Source organism: Callorhinchus milii, unplaced genomic scaffold, assembly GCF_018977255.1.
Source record: "Callorhinchus milii isolate IMCB2004 unplaced genomic scaffold, IMCB_Cmil_1.0 Scaffold28, whole genome shotgun sequence".
Lineage (NCBI taxonomy): Eukaryota > Metazoa > Chordata > Chondrichthyes > Chimaeriformes > Callorhinchidae > Callorhinchus > Callorhinchus milii.
In genome coordinates, this window is record NW_024704769.1 from 4411396 (window position 1) to 4428380 (window position 16985).

The 16985-nt window shown below is 51.9% G+C and overlaps 3 protein-coding genes across 5 annotated transcripts; 1 reads left to right on the forward strand and 2 right to left on the reverse strand.

The window, feature by feature from the left end:
• The first annotated feature begins 1069 nt into the window (after positions 1-1069).
• On the forward strand, positions 1070-3100 carry rnf181 (ring finger protein 181). Its single transcript, XM_042344504.1, has 5 exons — positions 1070-1260; positions 1563-1696; positions 1879-1994; positions 2310-2384; positions 2760-3100. Exons 1-5 carry the CDS (start codon positions 1190-1192, stop codon positions 2817-2819), a joined length of 456 nt encoding a protein of 151 aa, XP_042200438.1. The 5' UTR covers positions 1070-1189; the 3' UTR covers positions 2820-3100.
• tmem150aa (transmembrane protein 150Aa) lies at positions 1722-12151 on the reverse strand. Of its 3 annotated transcripts, XM_007907472.2 has the most exons (8): positions 11875-12151; positions 10488-10535; positions 9828-9914; positions 9303-9370; positions 8530-8657; positions 7930-8107; positions 6535-6819; positions 4489-4543 (listed from the first exon to the last, which is right to left on the reverse strand). In XM_007907472.2, the coding sequence occupies exons 1-7, from the start codon at positions 11937-11939 to the stop codon at positions 6554-6556; spliced, it is 840 nt and encodes a 279-aa protein (XP_007905663.2). In that variant the 5' UTR covers positions 11940-12151; the 3' UTR covers positions 4489-4543; positions 6535-6553. The 3 variants fall into 3 exon arrangements, with proteins under 3 accessions (XP_042200437.1, XP_007905663.2, XP_007905662.2); XM_042344503.1 differs by lacking the exons at positions 6535-6819; positions 7930-8107 and adding an exon at positions 1722-1741 and having other exon boundaries at positions 4393-4543; XM_007907471.2 differs by lacking the exon at positions 4489-4543 and having other exon boundaries at positions 6158-6819.
• Positions 12152-12743: 592 nt separating this feature from the next.
• LOC103187813 (peptidyl-prolyl cis-trans isomerase-like) lies at positions 12744-16388 on the reverse strand. Its single transcript, NM_001292459.1, is given in 6 exon segments — positions 12744-13064; positions 13514-13589; positions 14234-14330; positions 14765-14853; positions 15440-15470; positions 16250-16388. Coding segments are annotated over 6 exon segments (504 nt in total). The 5' UTR covers positions 16325-16388; the 3' UTR covers positions 12744-12928.
• Between the last annotated feature and the right edge of the window lie 597 nt (positions 16389-16985).

Genomic DNA, 16985 nt, shown 5'->3' on the forward strand with positions numbered 1-16985 from the left:
GTGTGTGGATGGGATGAGGTTTGGCACTCGAAGCCCTTTTCACACACAAATTGGCTGCCGCGTTTGGCACACAAAATACACAGTCACTACACTTCACAGTATATTGTGTGAAGCGCTTTGAGACGTCTCGAAGACGCGATAAGGCGTTGTGTCAAATGCCAGGATTATTATTATTATTATATATTATTGTATGACTCACGTGTCACAAATGAGCGCCCTGATAACAGCATCCTCACAGGAAGCGGATCCCAACACAGCCAGGAAATCCACCAGGAACCATCCCAAACTTACTGTAAAGAGAAACAGGTACATTAATAGCACAAACAATGCTCAGCTTCCTGTTATCTTGACACCTTTGAACTTTGTTTGGCCCACAAAATACACAGTCACTACACTTTACAGTATATCCTACGAAGCGCTTTGAGACGTCTCGAAGATGGGATAACATGGGGGGGGGCGATATCAAACGCCAGGATTACTATTATTACTATTATTATTATTGTTATGGGGGCGGTCCTGGCTGTCTGGTATCCGCTGCATTGAGCAATCTGAGCGCAGGAAGTGAAAGTCATGTTAGTAATCAGGAAGTTTGATGATGAAATCCCATCCAACGGGAGATGGAGAACAGAAAGTGGCCGCATTCCCCCCCTCCCCCCCCCCGGGCCAGGCTCCCCCCCACCCCCCCCCCGGGCCAGGCTCCCCCCCCCCACCCCCCACCCCGGCCAGGCTCCCCCCCCCCCCCCACCCCGGGCCAGGCTCCCCCCCCCCCCGGGCCAGGCTCCCCCCCCCCCCCACCCCGGGCCAGGCTGCCCCCCCCCACCCCGGGCCAGGCTCCCCCCACCCACCCACCCGGGCCAGGCTCCCCCCCCCCCCACCCGGCCAGGCTCCCCCCCCACCCAGGCCAGGCTCCCCCCCCCCACCCCGGGCCAGGCTCCCCCACCCCAGACCAGGCTCACCCCCCCCAGGCTCGCCGCCCCCCCCAACCGAGCCAGGCTCCCTGCTGCCCCCTGGCGGGAGGCGGTGAGCAACATCGGGCTACTTTTTGGGCGGTTTGGGGCTACAAGCGGAATAGAGCGCTGCTGCCCCCGAGAGGGGGAGAGGGACGCGTGACATTGGGGCTACTCGTGCGCTATCTTTGCGCGGGATTTGGGGCTACAGACGGCGGGAGAGGAAGTTGGCGCCACACAAGATGGCGTCTTACTTCGACGAACATAATGTGGAGCCGCCGCCCCAACACAGCGGCCTCCTGCAGCTCGCGAGGTACCCCCTCCCCCCCCGGCACCCCCCACCAGGCCCCCGCAAGGTACCCCCCCCACAGCCCCCCACCCCCGGCACCTCCCCCCCCCCCCACAAGGTACCCCCCCCCCGGGGTGGGGGGAAACCGAACCCACGACCATCACGGGAGCCACTGGTCACAGTGAGGTCGGTGGGGGTCAGGACTGGGGTTACGGTGGGGTTCAGGGTTCACGGTGGGGTTCAGGGGTCCCGGGGAGAGCTCTCGGAGGTTCTGACGCAGTGATGAGGACAATGTGTTGTTACCGTGTGTTGTGGTGTCTTCCCAGGACTTTGCTGTCGGGAATGGACGTGGACCTCGGCTCAGCGGACCTGTCCGACTGGGACCATCGCTTACCGCCTCCCGCGAAAAAGGACATCGTTCAGAACCTGCCCAGCATCGCCGTGTCTCCAGCACAGGCAGGTGGGCTGTGCGTGTGTGTGTCAGCCCGGCTCGGTGTGTGAAGAGCTTTGAGGATAATAATAATAATAATAATAATAATAATAATCCTCGTATGTGCTGACCAGCGCCTGTGGCCCGGGTGTGTGTATGTGCTGGGAGTCGGCCCTGCACTGTGTGCTGATCATTGCTGTTTTTCCCCACAGACAGAGGCCTGAAGTGTCCGGTTTGTCTGCTGGAGTTCGAGGAAGAGGAGACAGTGAAGCGAATGCCTTGTGAGCACTGCTTCCACTCGGGGTGTATCGTTCCCTGGCTGGGAAAGGTACGTCCCTCTGCTGTGGTCGGGCAAGACCTTAAACCTCACTCACTCCCCGTCTGTGCCCTGTTCAGGTGGACGTTAACGTTGCTGCGTTCAATGTATAAAATGCACAGTCACTGCGCTTTTTTGTTACCCGCGTTTTGCTCACAAAATACACAGTCAATCCACTTTATAATATATATTCTGTGAGATGCCTCAAGGACTTGATAAAGCGCTGTATAAAATGCAAGGATTGTTATAACTACTTTACAGTAAATCCTATGAAGCTCTTACAGACATCCTCATGTGAGGATTATTAATATTGTTGTTTGGTTTCAGACTAATTCCTGCCCTCTGTGTCGGATGGAGTTACCCACAGACAGTGAGGAATACGAGGAATATAAACGGGATAAGGTGAGGGTGAGCTGTGTGTGGCTTCTCTGTCCCTCCCTCCTCTCCTGCAGGCATTGACAGCGTGATTAGTCACTTTGTAGTGTAGTGTCTGTCTGTGTGTGGTGATGGGGTTTTGTATGTCAGCTGTAGAGTTAGCTGCGCCTGATAAGAGTCGGTGCTGTGATTGCCCTTTCTCTTTTTCCCTCACCCTGACCATTTCCCCCTGCTCGGGTCATGACCCAACTGTGCAGCGCCTTGGGACGTCCTCCTGAGGTGAAAGGCGCTCTATAAATGGAATCTTGTTGTTGTTGTTGTTGTTGTTGCCTAACGCTGTGTGTGTCAGCCCTGAGCCCCAGCGAGTACAAAGCTGATTGTGTCTGTCCTCACGTCTCACAGGAGAGGAGAAAGCAAAAACAGCATCGACTGGAGAACCTGCACGATGCCATGTACACGTGATCGACTGAGGGCGCCAGGAGATTGCAGCTGGTTTACAGTGAGCCCGGAACACTCCCTACATGGTCTGTTCTTCCTCAGTCTCGCCCCCCCCCACCCTCCTCCCTTCTCCTGCTCTCCCCCCTCCAAATAAAGACTAAAACTCAGACATTCCAGAGCAGGAGAAAAGCTGCTGTTTGTAGAGGATTCCTTGTCCTGGGATCAGCGGTTGCTGCTGTTCTAAGTCACTAATGGATTTTATTCAACGCTTTCAGAATTAAACGCATCTGTGTAATCACCTGAAACTCTTGTGTACTCTTGCCTTTTTTAAAAAGACCATACATTTAATACAGCGCCTTCTCGAGTCGTTGAGACGTCTCAAAGCACTTCATAGGATTTTACTGTAACTTGTAGTGATTATGTATTTTGTAGGCAAATGCGCCAGCCAATTTGCGCACAGTGACGTCCCCACAAACAGCCACGTGAATGAGCAAGTTTATCTGCGGACTTGTCGGCCAGGACACCAGGAGAGAGAAATAAACTTCCTTCTCTTTCCCAACAGCACCGCAGGAGATCTTTTAACGTCCACCCGAACAGGGCACAGGCGAGGGAGTGAGTGATGTTTAACGTCTCAACCTGAGACAACTCTCTTCCTCTCCCACCAGCGCTTTGCTGGAGAGTCAGCCTAGACTTTGAGCTCAAAGTGCCCTCCGTGGGCGATTGAACCTGCACCCTCCTGATTCCGAGGTAAGAGAGTGAGCGACTGAGCCAGGCTGACACCCAGTATTATAACAGTCTGGTGTTGCAGGTACAGGGAGCAGGGGCAGAGGGTTAATTCCTACCGGGGGGGGGGGGGGGGGGAGGCTTTGCCCTTCAGCTTTTTGTACGTTAGAAACCTGCAAACATTGTTATGACAAAACAAATGCACATCTGCATTTTCACATGAGAGCTCAGGACGTCCCAAAGCGCTTAACAAACCTGGCTCGATACCTGAGCTGGGGGTGGGGGGGCGAGGGAGATGGGGGAGGGGGAAAGATAACTAAAGGAATGGCCGAGGAGGCAGCCAATTTGCGCACAAACAATACAATGCACATTTACACTTATACATTACGGCGTATCAAGTCAGGAGGGCGTACCAAGGTACTGGACAGTCCAAGGTTTGCACCGAAGCTGGGGCGGGGTGGGGGTGTGGGGTGTGGGGGTGACAGCTATGTGACCGATTTGTGGGAGGAATTGTTAACAAATGTAATTGAACTGAGGGAGAGATGTGCTTGTGTAGTGTTGCTATTGTGCCACTAGAGGGCGGTGGCCTCCCTCCCTCATCCCAGTTAATAATTATCCTTAAAGCGCTTCACAGGATACACTGTAAAGTGTAGTGACTGTATATTTTGTGGGTGAAACGTGGCAGCCAATTACGCACAGCAGCGTCCCCACAAACATGATTGAGTGACCGAATTATTATAGTAATTTTTTTTTATCCCTGGAAAAGCGATCCACCAATCGACTAACAAGCGGGTTCCTATTACTGCTAAGGTAAACAGAGGTGTGTGGGTGTGTGCGGAGTAAGGAAACTCGCCTCAGGTTTTGCTAATCTTACCTAATCCTGGAGAGTATTAGGCTTGGCTCTGTTTGGAAGCTCAGTGTGTGCGTTGGGGTAACTGCTGGAGTTTAACCAGATAAAACCAAATGGAAACCAGCGTCGGGCGAACTCCCTGCTTAATCTTTGTGGAACGGTCTGTTCCTGTGACCTGACAGGAAGGCAGACAATAATACACAGAGGGTATTAAAACACTTCGGTTTTGTTTTTGTGTTTTTTTTAAATAAAAAAGTTTATTTTTTAAAATATTTTTTTAAAAAAAAGGAATCGAGCGCAACGTGAATTAAACCGCATCCAGTCCCGATTCCGCGGTCGGTCGGGGAAACAAAGAAAACAATCCCGCAGTTATTAACACAGCCCAGACATCTGTTTTATTGCTGAGCCACAGTGTGAATGAAATGTTAAAAAACATCTACAGGAGACAGACAAAAACTGCCCTTTAAAAAAATAAATGTAAAAAACCGTAGAAAAAACCCAAGGCTGCAAGACATTTTCTGTTACGTCTGTGGGCAATGACGTGCCACAAAGGTGTGTATAAAAACCCACTGGTTAGGACACAGAATCCAGGCTTAAAATGCACAGCAGCCACCCAGGGTTTGTATTAGGTCAGCGGGTGTCTTGACACACGCAGAAATCCGTCACTGTGCTTAAAGTCTCCAAAACCAGACCGGCAGCTACGTGAAAATTCCTGGGGGGGTGAGCCCAGAGTGTGTGTCGGGGTAACTGCTGGAGTCTAACCAGTAAAAACTGCGTAACTTGCCAGTTGAGATGTGATATGGTTATCCTACAGACACTTGCATTGTTAAAGCCGTTAAATCACATCACAACACCCAAAGCTTTTACTTTACACTGACTGTCCAAGGCTGTGGCTGCTGTTTGTTTCAGAGGCAGTTGCACTCACCGCACATTCAGTCAGGACACCGATGAGAGAGCGAGAGAGAAACTCTTCTCTTTTCCAGTAACGTTGTGGGAGTGGGGTCTTTAACTGGCACAGACGGGACCTCGGTTTAACGTCTTACCTGACAACACATGCTTTCCCTCGCTCTCTTTCCCCCCCACCATCCCCCAGCGCTGCACTGGAGTGTCAGCCTGGACTGTGAGCTCTGAGTGTCGAGGGATATTTATAATAATAATGCATTTAAATGTAAAAGCTGGTTGCCAAGTTAGCTACAAAATTTGGAAAATAACCTGTTCTCATCTCGCGTTCCCTCTGAGGGTTTGACACTGGTCATTGGTATTCCTCCCCTCCCCCAGCCCGGCCCCCAGTGTTAGTGTTACTGGTCTGGGAAGGAACTTGGGAAACCTCCGCAATAGAGACTGAGTTATCAGAGACCCTGGAGCAGCGTGTGCCCCCCTGCCCCCAGCGCACGCTACTCCCATCACGTCATGTTTCTTCTGAAAGCACCAGATCCGCAATAAATAAGGACATTTTCTCAAATATCATTTGAATACAAAAAGGCAGAACAAAGGGTGTAAAACAAAACATTTGCTTTTGAACAGAAGCCTCAGGAGGTGGATCAGAAACAACACTCTCCAGTGGGGCCTGTGTGTGTGTGTGTGTGTGTGTGTATACACGTGTGTATGCCTGTATCTGTCTGTGTGTAAACCAGTGTGTGTACATCTGTGTATATATGTATGTCTGTGTCTGTGTATAAGAGTGTGTGTACATCTATGTGTGTTTGTGTACTAGTGTGTGTGTACATCTGTGTCTGTCTATGCCTGTGTTTGTGTATGTGTGTGGGGGGGGGGGGGGGGGGCAGGGGGGTGTAGAGGACCCCTGTAATAATACTTGCATTTGATACAGCGCCTTATCATGTCGTTGAGACTTCTCAAAGCGCTTCACAGGAATATACTGTAAAGTGTAGTGACTGTGTTTTGTGGGCGAAACGTCCCTCTGACTGAGATCAGTAATATTCCAGGCCGGGGAACAGGTCAAACCAGGGACTTTCCCATCCACTGTAACAGCCTGAAACACTGACCCCACAAAATGTACCCGCGCTTCAGAGACATTGGTGATTTACCATGGTGGGGGGGGTGGGATGGGGGCGAGAATACACCACCGAGATTCACACACCAGCGAGTGCCTGCAGAACCCCAGGCCAGGGTAGGGGTTTGAGACCCCCTGTGTCACACACACTGTACCTGACGCTCTGACCAGACATTAGATCATGGCGATGCTCTCCGGGTTACTGTGGAGATGGGAGGAGGTGCCGCTGCCTGGGGATTTGGCTGCCTTGCCCAAGCCCCCCCCACCCAGGCCCGGGACCCCTCCTCGCCCCAGCACAGCCAGCACCGTGTCGCCGCTGACAGAGCCGAACTCGAAGGAGAAGCTGCCATAAAACACCAGAATGTCAACCGTGTAGATCCACTCACACACGGCAGCCGCGTGCTGGTAAACTGGGCTCTCGTTAATGAAGAAGATTCCACCTGGTCACAGCGTTAAGGAAATAACGACAACTACTACTGCTGCTGCTCAAGTTTATATAGCCCCCCCCTCATACAGAGCAACCCAACAGCAACAATTTGAGTTTTATAGTAATAATAATCTGCCAATTGTCAGCGTCAATAGCTCAGCACTGACATCAGTAAATGTGCCACTGATTCCCTGCCAAAGCACATCACTGACCCGATTCCTCTGACAACCTAACCTACAGTATATCATTCTGGCCTTGATATAACAATATAATAATAATAACACTCCTTGCATTTGAAATACCATCTTATCACGTCGTTGAGATGTCTCAAAGCGTGTGTTTGGTGGGTGAAACTCAGACAGCCAGTTGCGTACAGCAGCGTCCCACAAATGGTGGATTGAGTGACCAGATTATTGTCATTATTATTGTTTGGGAGGAGTTATTACCTCGGGAAAGTGATCCGCCAATCCACTAACAAGTAGGTTCCTACTCACTGCTACGTAAACAGAAACTAAGGTTTCACCCTGACCTGCCCGGGAATCCAATCAAACCCGTGTCCTCTCGCTTGCGAGGCAAGGATTCCGCAGACACCCTCTTCCCCCGGTGCCTGTTATCTCTGACAGGAGATGGTGGCTGTCCGCAGCTGGTCTATTCTGCCATGTGATGTGAGAGGCATCAATGCCGGCAATGTTTAGCCTCAGGCAGCTGTGGTGTGGCCCTGGCTCACATTGTTCAGGGGACTGAAGCACAGCCCGATGCTGGGCTGCTGACTGGGTCCCAGTATGAGGCTGGGAATGGCACTGAGGGTCGGAGAGCTCAACACTAACCCTAATCTGGGCTGGTGCCAACTTGTGCTCAGTGCAGCAGTCCATCACACACAAGCTTTACAGAGAAAGGGACACATATACACAACACACGCCACAAATATACATACAGACAAACCAGGAGCCATCCAACTGCCCACACACACACACAGACCAAATGCGCTCGCATACACACACACAGGTATATGGACAGAAACAGGGACGAACACACCCAGGGATACACAACCACAGTCCAGGTCACTCTCTCTCTCTCACACACACACAGGCTGTAGTTGCTGGCTGGCCAGAGAGAAGGATACTGAGAACCAAGGAGATTAAGGCCACTGTGGTGAGGGCCACTCTGGTGTGTCCCAGCCACTGGTGTAGGAGAGAGGTTGCTGCTCTGTAGGTGAGGAGACACTGCAAACAGACAAACACCATCCCCGCAGGAAAGGCCACCCCAGCTCCAATATAGTGCAGGCTCTTAGCATGGTCCACCTGGGCAAGTGGGAGAGACTGAGTGACACACAGCCTCATATACACCTGATGCTATAACAGACACCCTTATACACTGGCTGCTATAACACAGCACAGAAACTGAATGCCCGAGACATGCGCTCAAGAACAACTTGCATTTACACAATGAGGTTTAACATTTCATCTGAAGGACAGCGTCTCTGACAATGCGGTTCCCTCTCTCTCTTTCCCCCACCAGCGCTGCATTGGAGCGACAGCCTGGACTGTGAGCTCAAAGCCAATAATTCAACCCACAACCTCCTGACTCAACAACAACAAATGACATTTGTGGAGCGCCTTTCATGTCTCAAGGCACTGACTCAAGAGACGAGAGCGTGTTAATGTGCTGGCCTGCCATGTGTGAGTCAGTCAGTGAGTAGCATCACAGCAGGTCCTGTTATTACCTGGAAGTTACCAACCATGACGAGCCCCACGGCGTTGATGAGGCCGGTCACCAGGGCGGCCGTGTTGATCCACGTCGACCGACACCTCTCCATGATCTGCCCGTAGCGAAGGACACAGATCACGACCACTGGGTATAACAACCACAAGCCAGGAATTAAACCTCGTCACGACTGTAACTCCCCCCTTCTATCACCCCCACCCCTCACCCCACTGTATCTGCCCCCCGCAACTCTAACGACCCCAACACTCTCCTCGTTGAGAAGTCTCAAAGTTCTTCACAGCTACGTGTAGTGACTGTGTGTTTTTGTGGGCAAAACCGTTTTGTTTTTTTGTCCGGTTTGCGCACAATGACGTCCCCACAAACAGCCGTGAAGTGAGTGAACTATTTTATCTGGGGGATTGTCGGCCAGGACCCCGGGAGAGAGAGAGAAACTCCCTTCTCTTTTCCCAACAGCCCCGCGGTGGGAGATCTTTAACACCCACCCGAACAGGGCACAGACGGGGAGTGAGTGAGGTTTAACGTCTCCTCCGAAGGATGGTGTCTCTGATAATACAGCATTCTTGCATCCAGAGTCAAAAGATTGTGGGTTGAAGCCCCAATGTCATGATTTATATAGTCTAAGCTGACAATCTGAGGCAATACAGTGAAACCGAGTTCCCATCGAAGCCTGATTAAGTGGATCCCACGTCACGACTCCAAAAGAGAAGGCGGGTTCTCCTGGCCAACAATCCAAGATCCAAGAGACAGGAATACTGAGAAAAGGAAACTTACCCATAAAAGCACCCACGTTGCCAATCAAACTGAAGAGACAGCTTTCAGGCGGAGACGAGCCACATTTACTGTAATAAAAGAACAGCGGCTCATGTTAGATTGAGATAATAATAATAACAATCGTAAGACTTACATTTGATACAGCGCCTTTCACATCAGGAGGATGTGTCAAGGCTGTGGACAGTCAGGGATTTGGACCTGAACTGGGGATTGGGATCAAGAGGGGTGGAAAGCAGGGAGGGTGGGGTTAAGTGGGTGACCGAAGACACGGTCGAAGAGGAGAGTCTTAAGAAGGGCCCTGAAGGAGGAAAGGTGGAGGATTTGTGGGATGGCGTTCCAATGGATGGGGAATGAGAGGGTGAAGGCCCGACCGCTAACGGTGGGGTACGTGGAGAGGATTGGAGCCCGCTGTGAGGAGGGAGCAGATTGGCTGGTATAGAGTTAGCAGGACACAGGAAGAGGAGGAGGAGGAGCAGCAAGGCTGAGGAAGGGTTTGAAGGTCAGGACAAAGAGTTTGAACCCTACCTGACCAGCGGGATGTCCTGGACGGTGCAGCAGGTTTTGGGGTAACCATGTTTGGAGGTGTCCTCAGGGCAGGACTCGTTGTAGAACCTTCGGCAGAAAAGAAAAACATGAGAAAGTTCCACCGGAAATCAACACAGGACAGACACTGGGTCCCTACATACCCACCCCCCATCCCTCCCTCCGTCTGTCCGTGCCACCCCTTATAAAAATAATAATAAACTTTATTGAGACCGAGCCATACTTGTGACCTGAGGTACGGACAGGACACCTAAATGTCTGAGCTCCAATATTAAGATTATGCCCCGTCCCAGAACAAGAGGGGCATCATCTGAACATTAGAACCGGGCCATTTAGGAGTGAAATCAGGGAGTTTTTCCACACGAAAGCCAGTGGGAATCTTGAACCTTCTCTCTCCCCCAAAGGGCTGTGGATGGTGGATCAATTGAAATTTTCTAGACTGAAGTGGGTGGATGGATGTTTGTTAGGTCAGGGTATCAATGGGGCAAAGGCAGGTAATTGGAGTTGAGGTACAGATCAGCCATGATCTTACAGAATGGCGGAACAGGCTTGAGGGGCTGAATGGCCTCCTCCCATTCCTACGTTCCTCACATAGACCTGAAGCATCACCAATAAGAACAGTAGAAATGGGATTTTCTTTACCAGTTTCCTACAGGACAGACATGATGGTTCATCACTGCCATAGCGTATCTGCAACAATAAAACATGGTGTGAATAACACAACCCATCTCAATCCTTTCATTCCCGGCACTTCCTCTCTTCCCCTCTCACTGGTCGGTAGGGCGGTCCTTGTTGGACAAGCAGCAGGAAAGCTTGGCCAGGCAGCGCTCTCAATGGCTAAGCTATGTGAGTTTAGCTGGTTAGACTCCAGCAGTTACCCACAACGCACACTCTGGGCTCCCCACCCCCAAAGCCTTGGCTCTCGCCAACATGTGTTTCACCCACAAAATATCCAGTCAATGCGTTTTGCAGTGTATCCCGTGAAGCGCTTTGAGACGTCTCGAAGACGTGATGAAGCGCTGTATCGAACGCAAGGATTATTATTATTATTAATACTTTCTGGGATAAGGTAAAACAGACGAGAGAGAGAGTTCCATCCCAACAATCTCTCTCTGGGATCTCCAGGTGTAGGTCGGAGGTGTGGAATTCTCAGTTTGGGTGGGGAGAGACTTAAGCAACAAGTGATGGTTTTCTGCGGGTGTCAGACACACCCAGAAAGTGCTGCCGACTGAGCCGGGCTGACACCGGAACACGTTCCTCTAAAACTCCGGAGAGTAAAGGCTTTGCTCCTTGTTCGCAGCGGGTGGTGGAGACGGTCAAAAGCCGGAGAAAGGTTTACAAGGAGAAGAACAAAAAAGCAGGGAACGATTTCAAAGGAAGGAGCTGGGATCAGGCGCGAAGAGTAATAACATCGGGATAGAAACAGGAGAAGAAAACGACCAGGGAAAGCGGGCAAAAGGGGATCGGGATGAGGGGGGAAACGTGGGGAATAGAGGTTGGGATGAGGGGGGAAATGGGGGGAATAGGGGTTGCGATGAGGGGGAAATGGGGGGAATAGGGGTTGCGATGAGGGGGAAATGGGGGGAATAGGGGTTGCGATGAGGGGGAAATGGGGGGGAATAGGGGTTGGGATGAGGGGGAAATGGGGGGAATAGGGGTTGGGATGAGGGGGAAATGGGGGGAATAGGGGTTGGGATGAGGGGGAAATGGGGGGAATAGGGGTTGGGATGAGGGGGAAATGGGGGAATAGGGGTTGGGATGAGGGGGAAATGGGGGAATAGGGGTTGGGATGAGGGGGAAATGGGGGGAATAGGGGTTGGGATGAGGGGGAAATGGGGGGAATAGGGGTTGCGATGAGGGGGAAATGGAGGTAATAGGGGTTGGGATGAGGGGGAAATGGAGAGTGGAGACGGACAACAACAACTTGTATGTATATAGCGTCCCTCAGGCAGAGTAGCGCCTCAGAGCGCTTGGGGGGAAAGCCTGGGGGTGGGTGGGGGGACAGAGAGAGGTCGGGAGCGGTACTCACACCACCCATATCCCTGTGATGGAGAAGGCGGACAGGCTGACAGGCAGCAGGACCCAGGCGGTCATTGGACCCGAGGCTCCCGCTCCACAGGGAACCAACCGCAGCCGCAACCGAGGCCGAGGCCTGACGCCCCGCCCGGAGCCTGTTCCCGCCGCACGGCAGAGGCCGCTCCCCCGCTCACATGGACGCGAGGGGAGGGAGGGAGGGAGGGAGGCCTAGGCCCCGCGAGGCCGCGGGCTCGGCTCCCACAACCAGCGCCGCATCTCCAAGCGGGCGGCCGGCGAGGGCCCCGACGACTGCGCACGCGCCCCGGGCGCGGCGGGAACCACCACATCTCCCAGGGTCCCCCGCGGCGGGGAACTACAACTCCCGACATGCCTCGCGGTGACCGCCGCCCACCGCGGGATCCGGTGATTGACAGCGGCTGCAGCCACTCAGAGGAGCGCGGCGGCCCCCGAGGAGGCGGTGCTGCCACAGGGGCGGGTATAAAAGAAAGAGGCGCTCGGTCCTCTCACTCAGAGGGTCGGTCACTGTTGTCACAGGGGATGGAAGTTTAAGCCCCTCGTCAGCACTTTGAACTTTCTGGGTTGGATGGTGATAATAATAATAATAATCCTTGCATTTGATATAGCGCTTTTCACGTCGGGAGGACGTCCCAAAGTGCTTCACACAACACACTGTAAAGTGAATTGACTGTATATTTGTGGGTGAACGCGGCAGCCAATTGCGCACAGCAATGTCCCACAAACAGTCGTAGATTGAAAATGATGGGTTTCCACATGTGTCGGACACCTGAGGCTCACCCAGAAAAGGGCAGCCGCCCGTCACCTCACTGGTCACAGCCGAACAGAAGACAAGGAATCCAAGTTGGACAGTACAGTACTTTATTTAACAATGTTCTTTCAGTGAATCCTTCTGCAGTTTAACTGGATTCATAGTAACATACCAAACACGGAACAGAAGTGGGGGGGGGGGGAAACACACACATGCTGGCCATCAGCTGCAGCTGCTGGTGGTGGCGGTTTACATGATCAGCCGTTCCTTACAGGAATGTTCAGGGCAGCTCCCCACAGTCGGCAATCATAACTTCAACTTTGGGATGCCCATCTTTCATCCCGCAACCATCCATTTTTTGGACCACCTGCATGCCTTCAACAACTTTCCCAAACACCACATGCTTCCCATCCAACCTGGAAGGAAACCAGATAATTTACATTTTTAATAATAATCCTCGCATTTGATACAGCGCCTTATCATGCCGTTGAGACGTCTGAAAGCGCTTCGCAGGATACACTGTAAAGTGAAGTGACTGTATATTTTGTAGGCACTGTACAATTCTTTTTCCTAAAAGATTATTACCCCCTGAAAGCAATCTGCCAATCGACCAACAACCAGGCTCCTACTTACTGCTAGGTAAACAGAGGTGCGTGTGTGTGAACTAAGGAAACGTGTCCAAGCATCTTCCCTATGCTAAGCCCATTGTCTCACCTCATCCTTTCAGATGTTATTTCTCCTTGCCCCCCCCCCCCCCACTTTAGCTGCAGTCTACTTGCATTAAGGTGGTCTCCTCCACTACAGACTCACACAAGATAGCACAACCAATAAGGTATCTCAAGTTGGAAAAGGTGAGAATCCTTACCATGCAGTCTTAGCGGTACAGATGAAAAACTGTGAGCCATTTGTGTTTGGTCCAGCATTGGCCATGGACAGAATACCTGTGAGAGGAAGACAAAAACACTGCTTATACAGCAGAGTAAGGGGACTTGACGATCTGGAGATGAGAGCCACAGCACAGCAGGTGTGACCAGGTGAGATGACCATGGTGACAGGGGAGCTGTCACCTAGGATGAAGCAGATTTCAGTGAGGGAGAGGACAGCAATGGTTGATGACAATGAGATCGTGGACAGTGAGGGCTTTGTTGGAGAGAGCGCAGACACTTTGCAGGGTGATGCAGAGGGGACAGGCAGCAGATGAAAAGACATCAGCTCAGAGTATTTGACAACAAACAATCCATTTGATCAAATTAAGCTAAAGCTAAGAATCAACATTGGTGGCTGTGCTTTCAGACACTATGCCCCAAAACTCTGGAACACGCTTCCTCTATTCCTCTGCCTTGCCCCCTATGGTCACCCTTCTCAGCATCATGCTCCGCCAATGTCAAGCACTCTGCACCGCCAAGCACTCCTGGATGTCAGATCACATTAGCTCCATAAATTTAAAGAAGTTTAAAAAAATTCACATTAATCCCAGGACATTTACCACCTAATGGAAACACCCCTCCTTCTGTGGTTTGCTATATATTGAAGTGGCTATTGAATGGCTAGATGCTTTAAAGCTAACAGGAAAGATGTTCTTTACCCGATCCAGTGTGTTGGAGAGTGAAGTTCTCATCTTGAAATTTGCCCCCATAGATGGACCTGCCACCGGTGCCATTGTGGTTTGTGAAATCACCACCCTGTAAAACAAATTGTAACACTAAAGATGGAGCAATGCACAGACCGAAAACACCATAGCAAAATAACACTGTAGAACACTCCTAGAACTGCCCGTTATGAAATATGTTAACACATTTCTTGTCAAGTCAATTTCAAGACTGGCCCAGTTAATACAAGTTGTACATTTGCCGGATACAATGGGGCAAAGGCAGGTAATTGGGGATGAGGTACAACCATGATCTAACAGAACGGCAAAAGAGGCTCAAGGGGCTGAATGGCCTGGGGAATTTTTTTTAAAAAAAGAACAGGACGAAACGAAATACCTTCAGACAATTGTACGTAAATACACTATTGTTCCCATTGGTCAAGATAAATCCAGCATTTGATATATCACAATTTCTATAGAAATACAGTCATAAGTGCAGGTCACATACTGGAAGTCAGGGTCACTAACCTGGCACATAAACTGAGGAATTATTCGGTGGAATTTGGATCCTTTAAAACCAGATCCTGGCTCCTTGGTGCACAGGACACGGAAATTCTCTGAAAAGCAAAAAAAGGAACAAGTAAAACATTGTGCATCTGCTTCACAGATAATACAGTGCACTCCCAATCTCCCAGTACGCTTCCTGTTCCAGTGTAATCTGGATAGCCATGTGAAACATGATCAAGTACAGAGTTGGACTGACTTAGCAGTAAAATACATGGTCTGAAATGTTGTCAAACAGCATAATGTGTAGATAACAGAAGCACATTAAATAAAGACATACGCTGTATGGTAGCTGTCATCCACAAAGAAATTGGGTGTGAATTTTGATCCCATCTGAATTAGTTTGGCTATTTTGATGCAACACCAAATAGCCACTGTAGTGCTAAACACAATCTCTGCATTCAAAAGAAATTGCTGGAGGGGATGGCTACCTCATTGTCCCTGAACAGTCTGCACTGCAGCAATCGTGCTGACTGTTCGGTCTAACCACTAACTGAACAGAAGCTGCCAACTTAATTTATTCAACAGTCAGTCAGACATCCTGGCGTATCACTTACCAATTATTCTCGTCAGGACAACAAAAGTAGGACCTCCTAGTGCCCCAAGCAGCAATTTATTGTATAAAAGATGAGCTCATACCTGCAGTCTTTGGCACCACATCTTTCCTCAGCTGAAAGTGAGGATGGGGGGGGGAAGAGAGAGTAAGGGGGGGGTCAAGAGAGTGGGGGGTGTGGGGGAGGAGAGCAAAGGAAAGAAAAAAATGGACGTTAGTGAAAGCAGAGTTTGTCAGAAATTAAAACCCATATGTAACCCAAAGTCATCCAAACACCAATATTACTGGTTGTCTCCTCTACAGGAGTTAATAATAAAAATCCTCGCAGTTGACACAGCGCCTCATCACTGAGACGTCTCAAAGCGCTTTTCACAGGAGACACTTTCAAGTGAAGTGACTGTGTGTTTTGTGGGGAAACGCGACAGCCGATTGTGCTCAGCAGCGTCTCACAAACAGACAGACGGTCGTGGATTGAAGTGACCAAATTATTATTATGTATGGATGCCAGAGGGAGTGAGGTAGTGGGGTGGAGAGTGAGGGGGGGGGGGGGGGGGGGGGGGGGGGGGGGGGGGGGGGGGGGGGGGGGGGGGGGGGGGGGGGGGGGGGGGGGGGGGGGGGGGGGAGAGTGAGGGAGGGGGAGAGTGAGGGGAGGGAGGGAGTGAGGGAGGGGGAGAGTGAGGGAGGGGGAGAGTGAGGAAAGGGGGGAGAGTGAGGGGGGGGAGAGTGAGGGAGGGGGGAGAGTGAGGGAGGGGGAGAGTGAGGGAAGGGAGAGAGACTTCGCCCCGCGGGCAAAATGGGTGCCCAGCGGCCGCCATATCAACCGCCATCCCCCGGGGGGGGGGGGGGGGGAGGGGTGGGGGTTGCACCGGGAGCCTCGCCCCCCGGCGGCTCCTCACCTCCATCACGATGCGACCGGCGCTTTTGCCATCGATGCTGATGTCGAAGAAGACCCGGGGGTTGGGGTTCGCCATATGGGGCTCTGAAGCGGCTCCGGGTCTCGGCGTTGAGGTGAAGTGACAGCGACACGGACCGGAAGAGGCGCCTCTCGCGCCCGCGCGCTCTTCATACCCGGGCGCCGCTGTGATGACGTAACAGGGGCGGTGCCGGGCGTCCTGATCGACACCCGCGCGCGCCAATCACAAGCCACAGCGCGGCCTCGCTGACACCCGCCCCCTCCAGGAGCCGCTATTGGACAGCGCCGGACAGGGCGCTTGATGGACAGCTCGCCGAGCCAATCGCCGCAACGAACAGGGGCGGGACCCTAAATTGGGTATCTCAGCATCAATCCTGTGTGTGTGTGTGTGTGTATGTATGTGTGTGGGGGGGGGTTGGGGGGTTGGGGGGGGGAATGGTGGTGATGGTGATGATGGTGAAGTAAATAATCCTCGCATTTGATACAGCGCCTCGTCACGTGGTTGGGGCGTCTCTAAGTGCTTCACTGTAAAGTGTAGTGACTGTGTGCTTTGCGCACAGCATGGCCCCCCTTCCCCCCCCCCCCCCCACACACACACACACACAGTCATGGTGGTATTTAGGGACCATCCACCATCCAGGAGCGATCACCCACTCGACCCCCCCCCCCACCCCCCGTATTAAAACACGACACAGTGACCGCCAGTGGAGACGATGCCG

Excerpts from the sequence above, each read along its gene's own strand:
- rnf181 (XM_042344504.1), top strand. The coding sequence starts at position 1,190 with ATGGCGTCTTACTTCGACGAACATAATGTGGAGCCGCCGCCCCAACAC. Across the intron at positions 1,697-1,878 it reads CGTGTCTCCAGCACAGGCAG|ACAGAGGCCTGAAGTGTCCG; the intron begins GTGGGCTGTGCG and ends TTTTCCCCACAG. Across the intron at positions 2,385-2,759 it reads AGGAATATAAACGGGATAAG|GAGAGGAGAAAGCAAAAACA; the intron begins GTGAGGGTGAGC and ends CACGTCTCACAG.
- tmem150aa (XM_007907472.2), bottom strand. The coding sequence starts at position 11,939 with ATGACCGCCTGGGTCCTGCTGCCTGTCAGCCTGTCCGCCTTCTCCATC. Across the intron at positions 8,658-9,302 it reads CAACGTGGGTGCTTTTATGG|TGGTCGTGATCTGTGTCCTT; the intron begins GTAAGTTTCCTT and ends TGTTATACCCAG. Across the intron at positions 6,820-7,929 it reads CTTAATCTCCTTGGTTCTCA|GTGGAATCTTCTTCATTAAC; the intron begins GTATCCTTCTCT and ends CGCTGTGACCAG.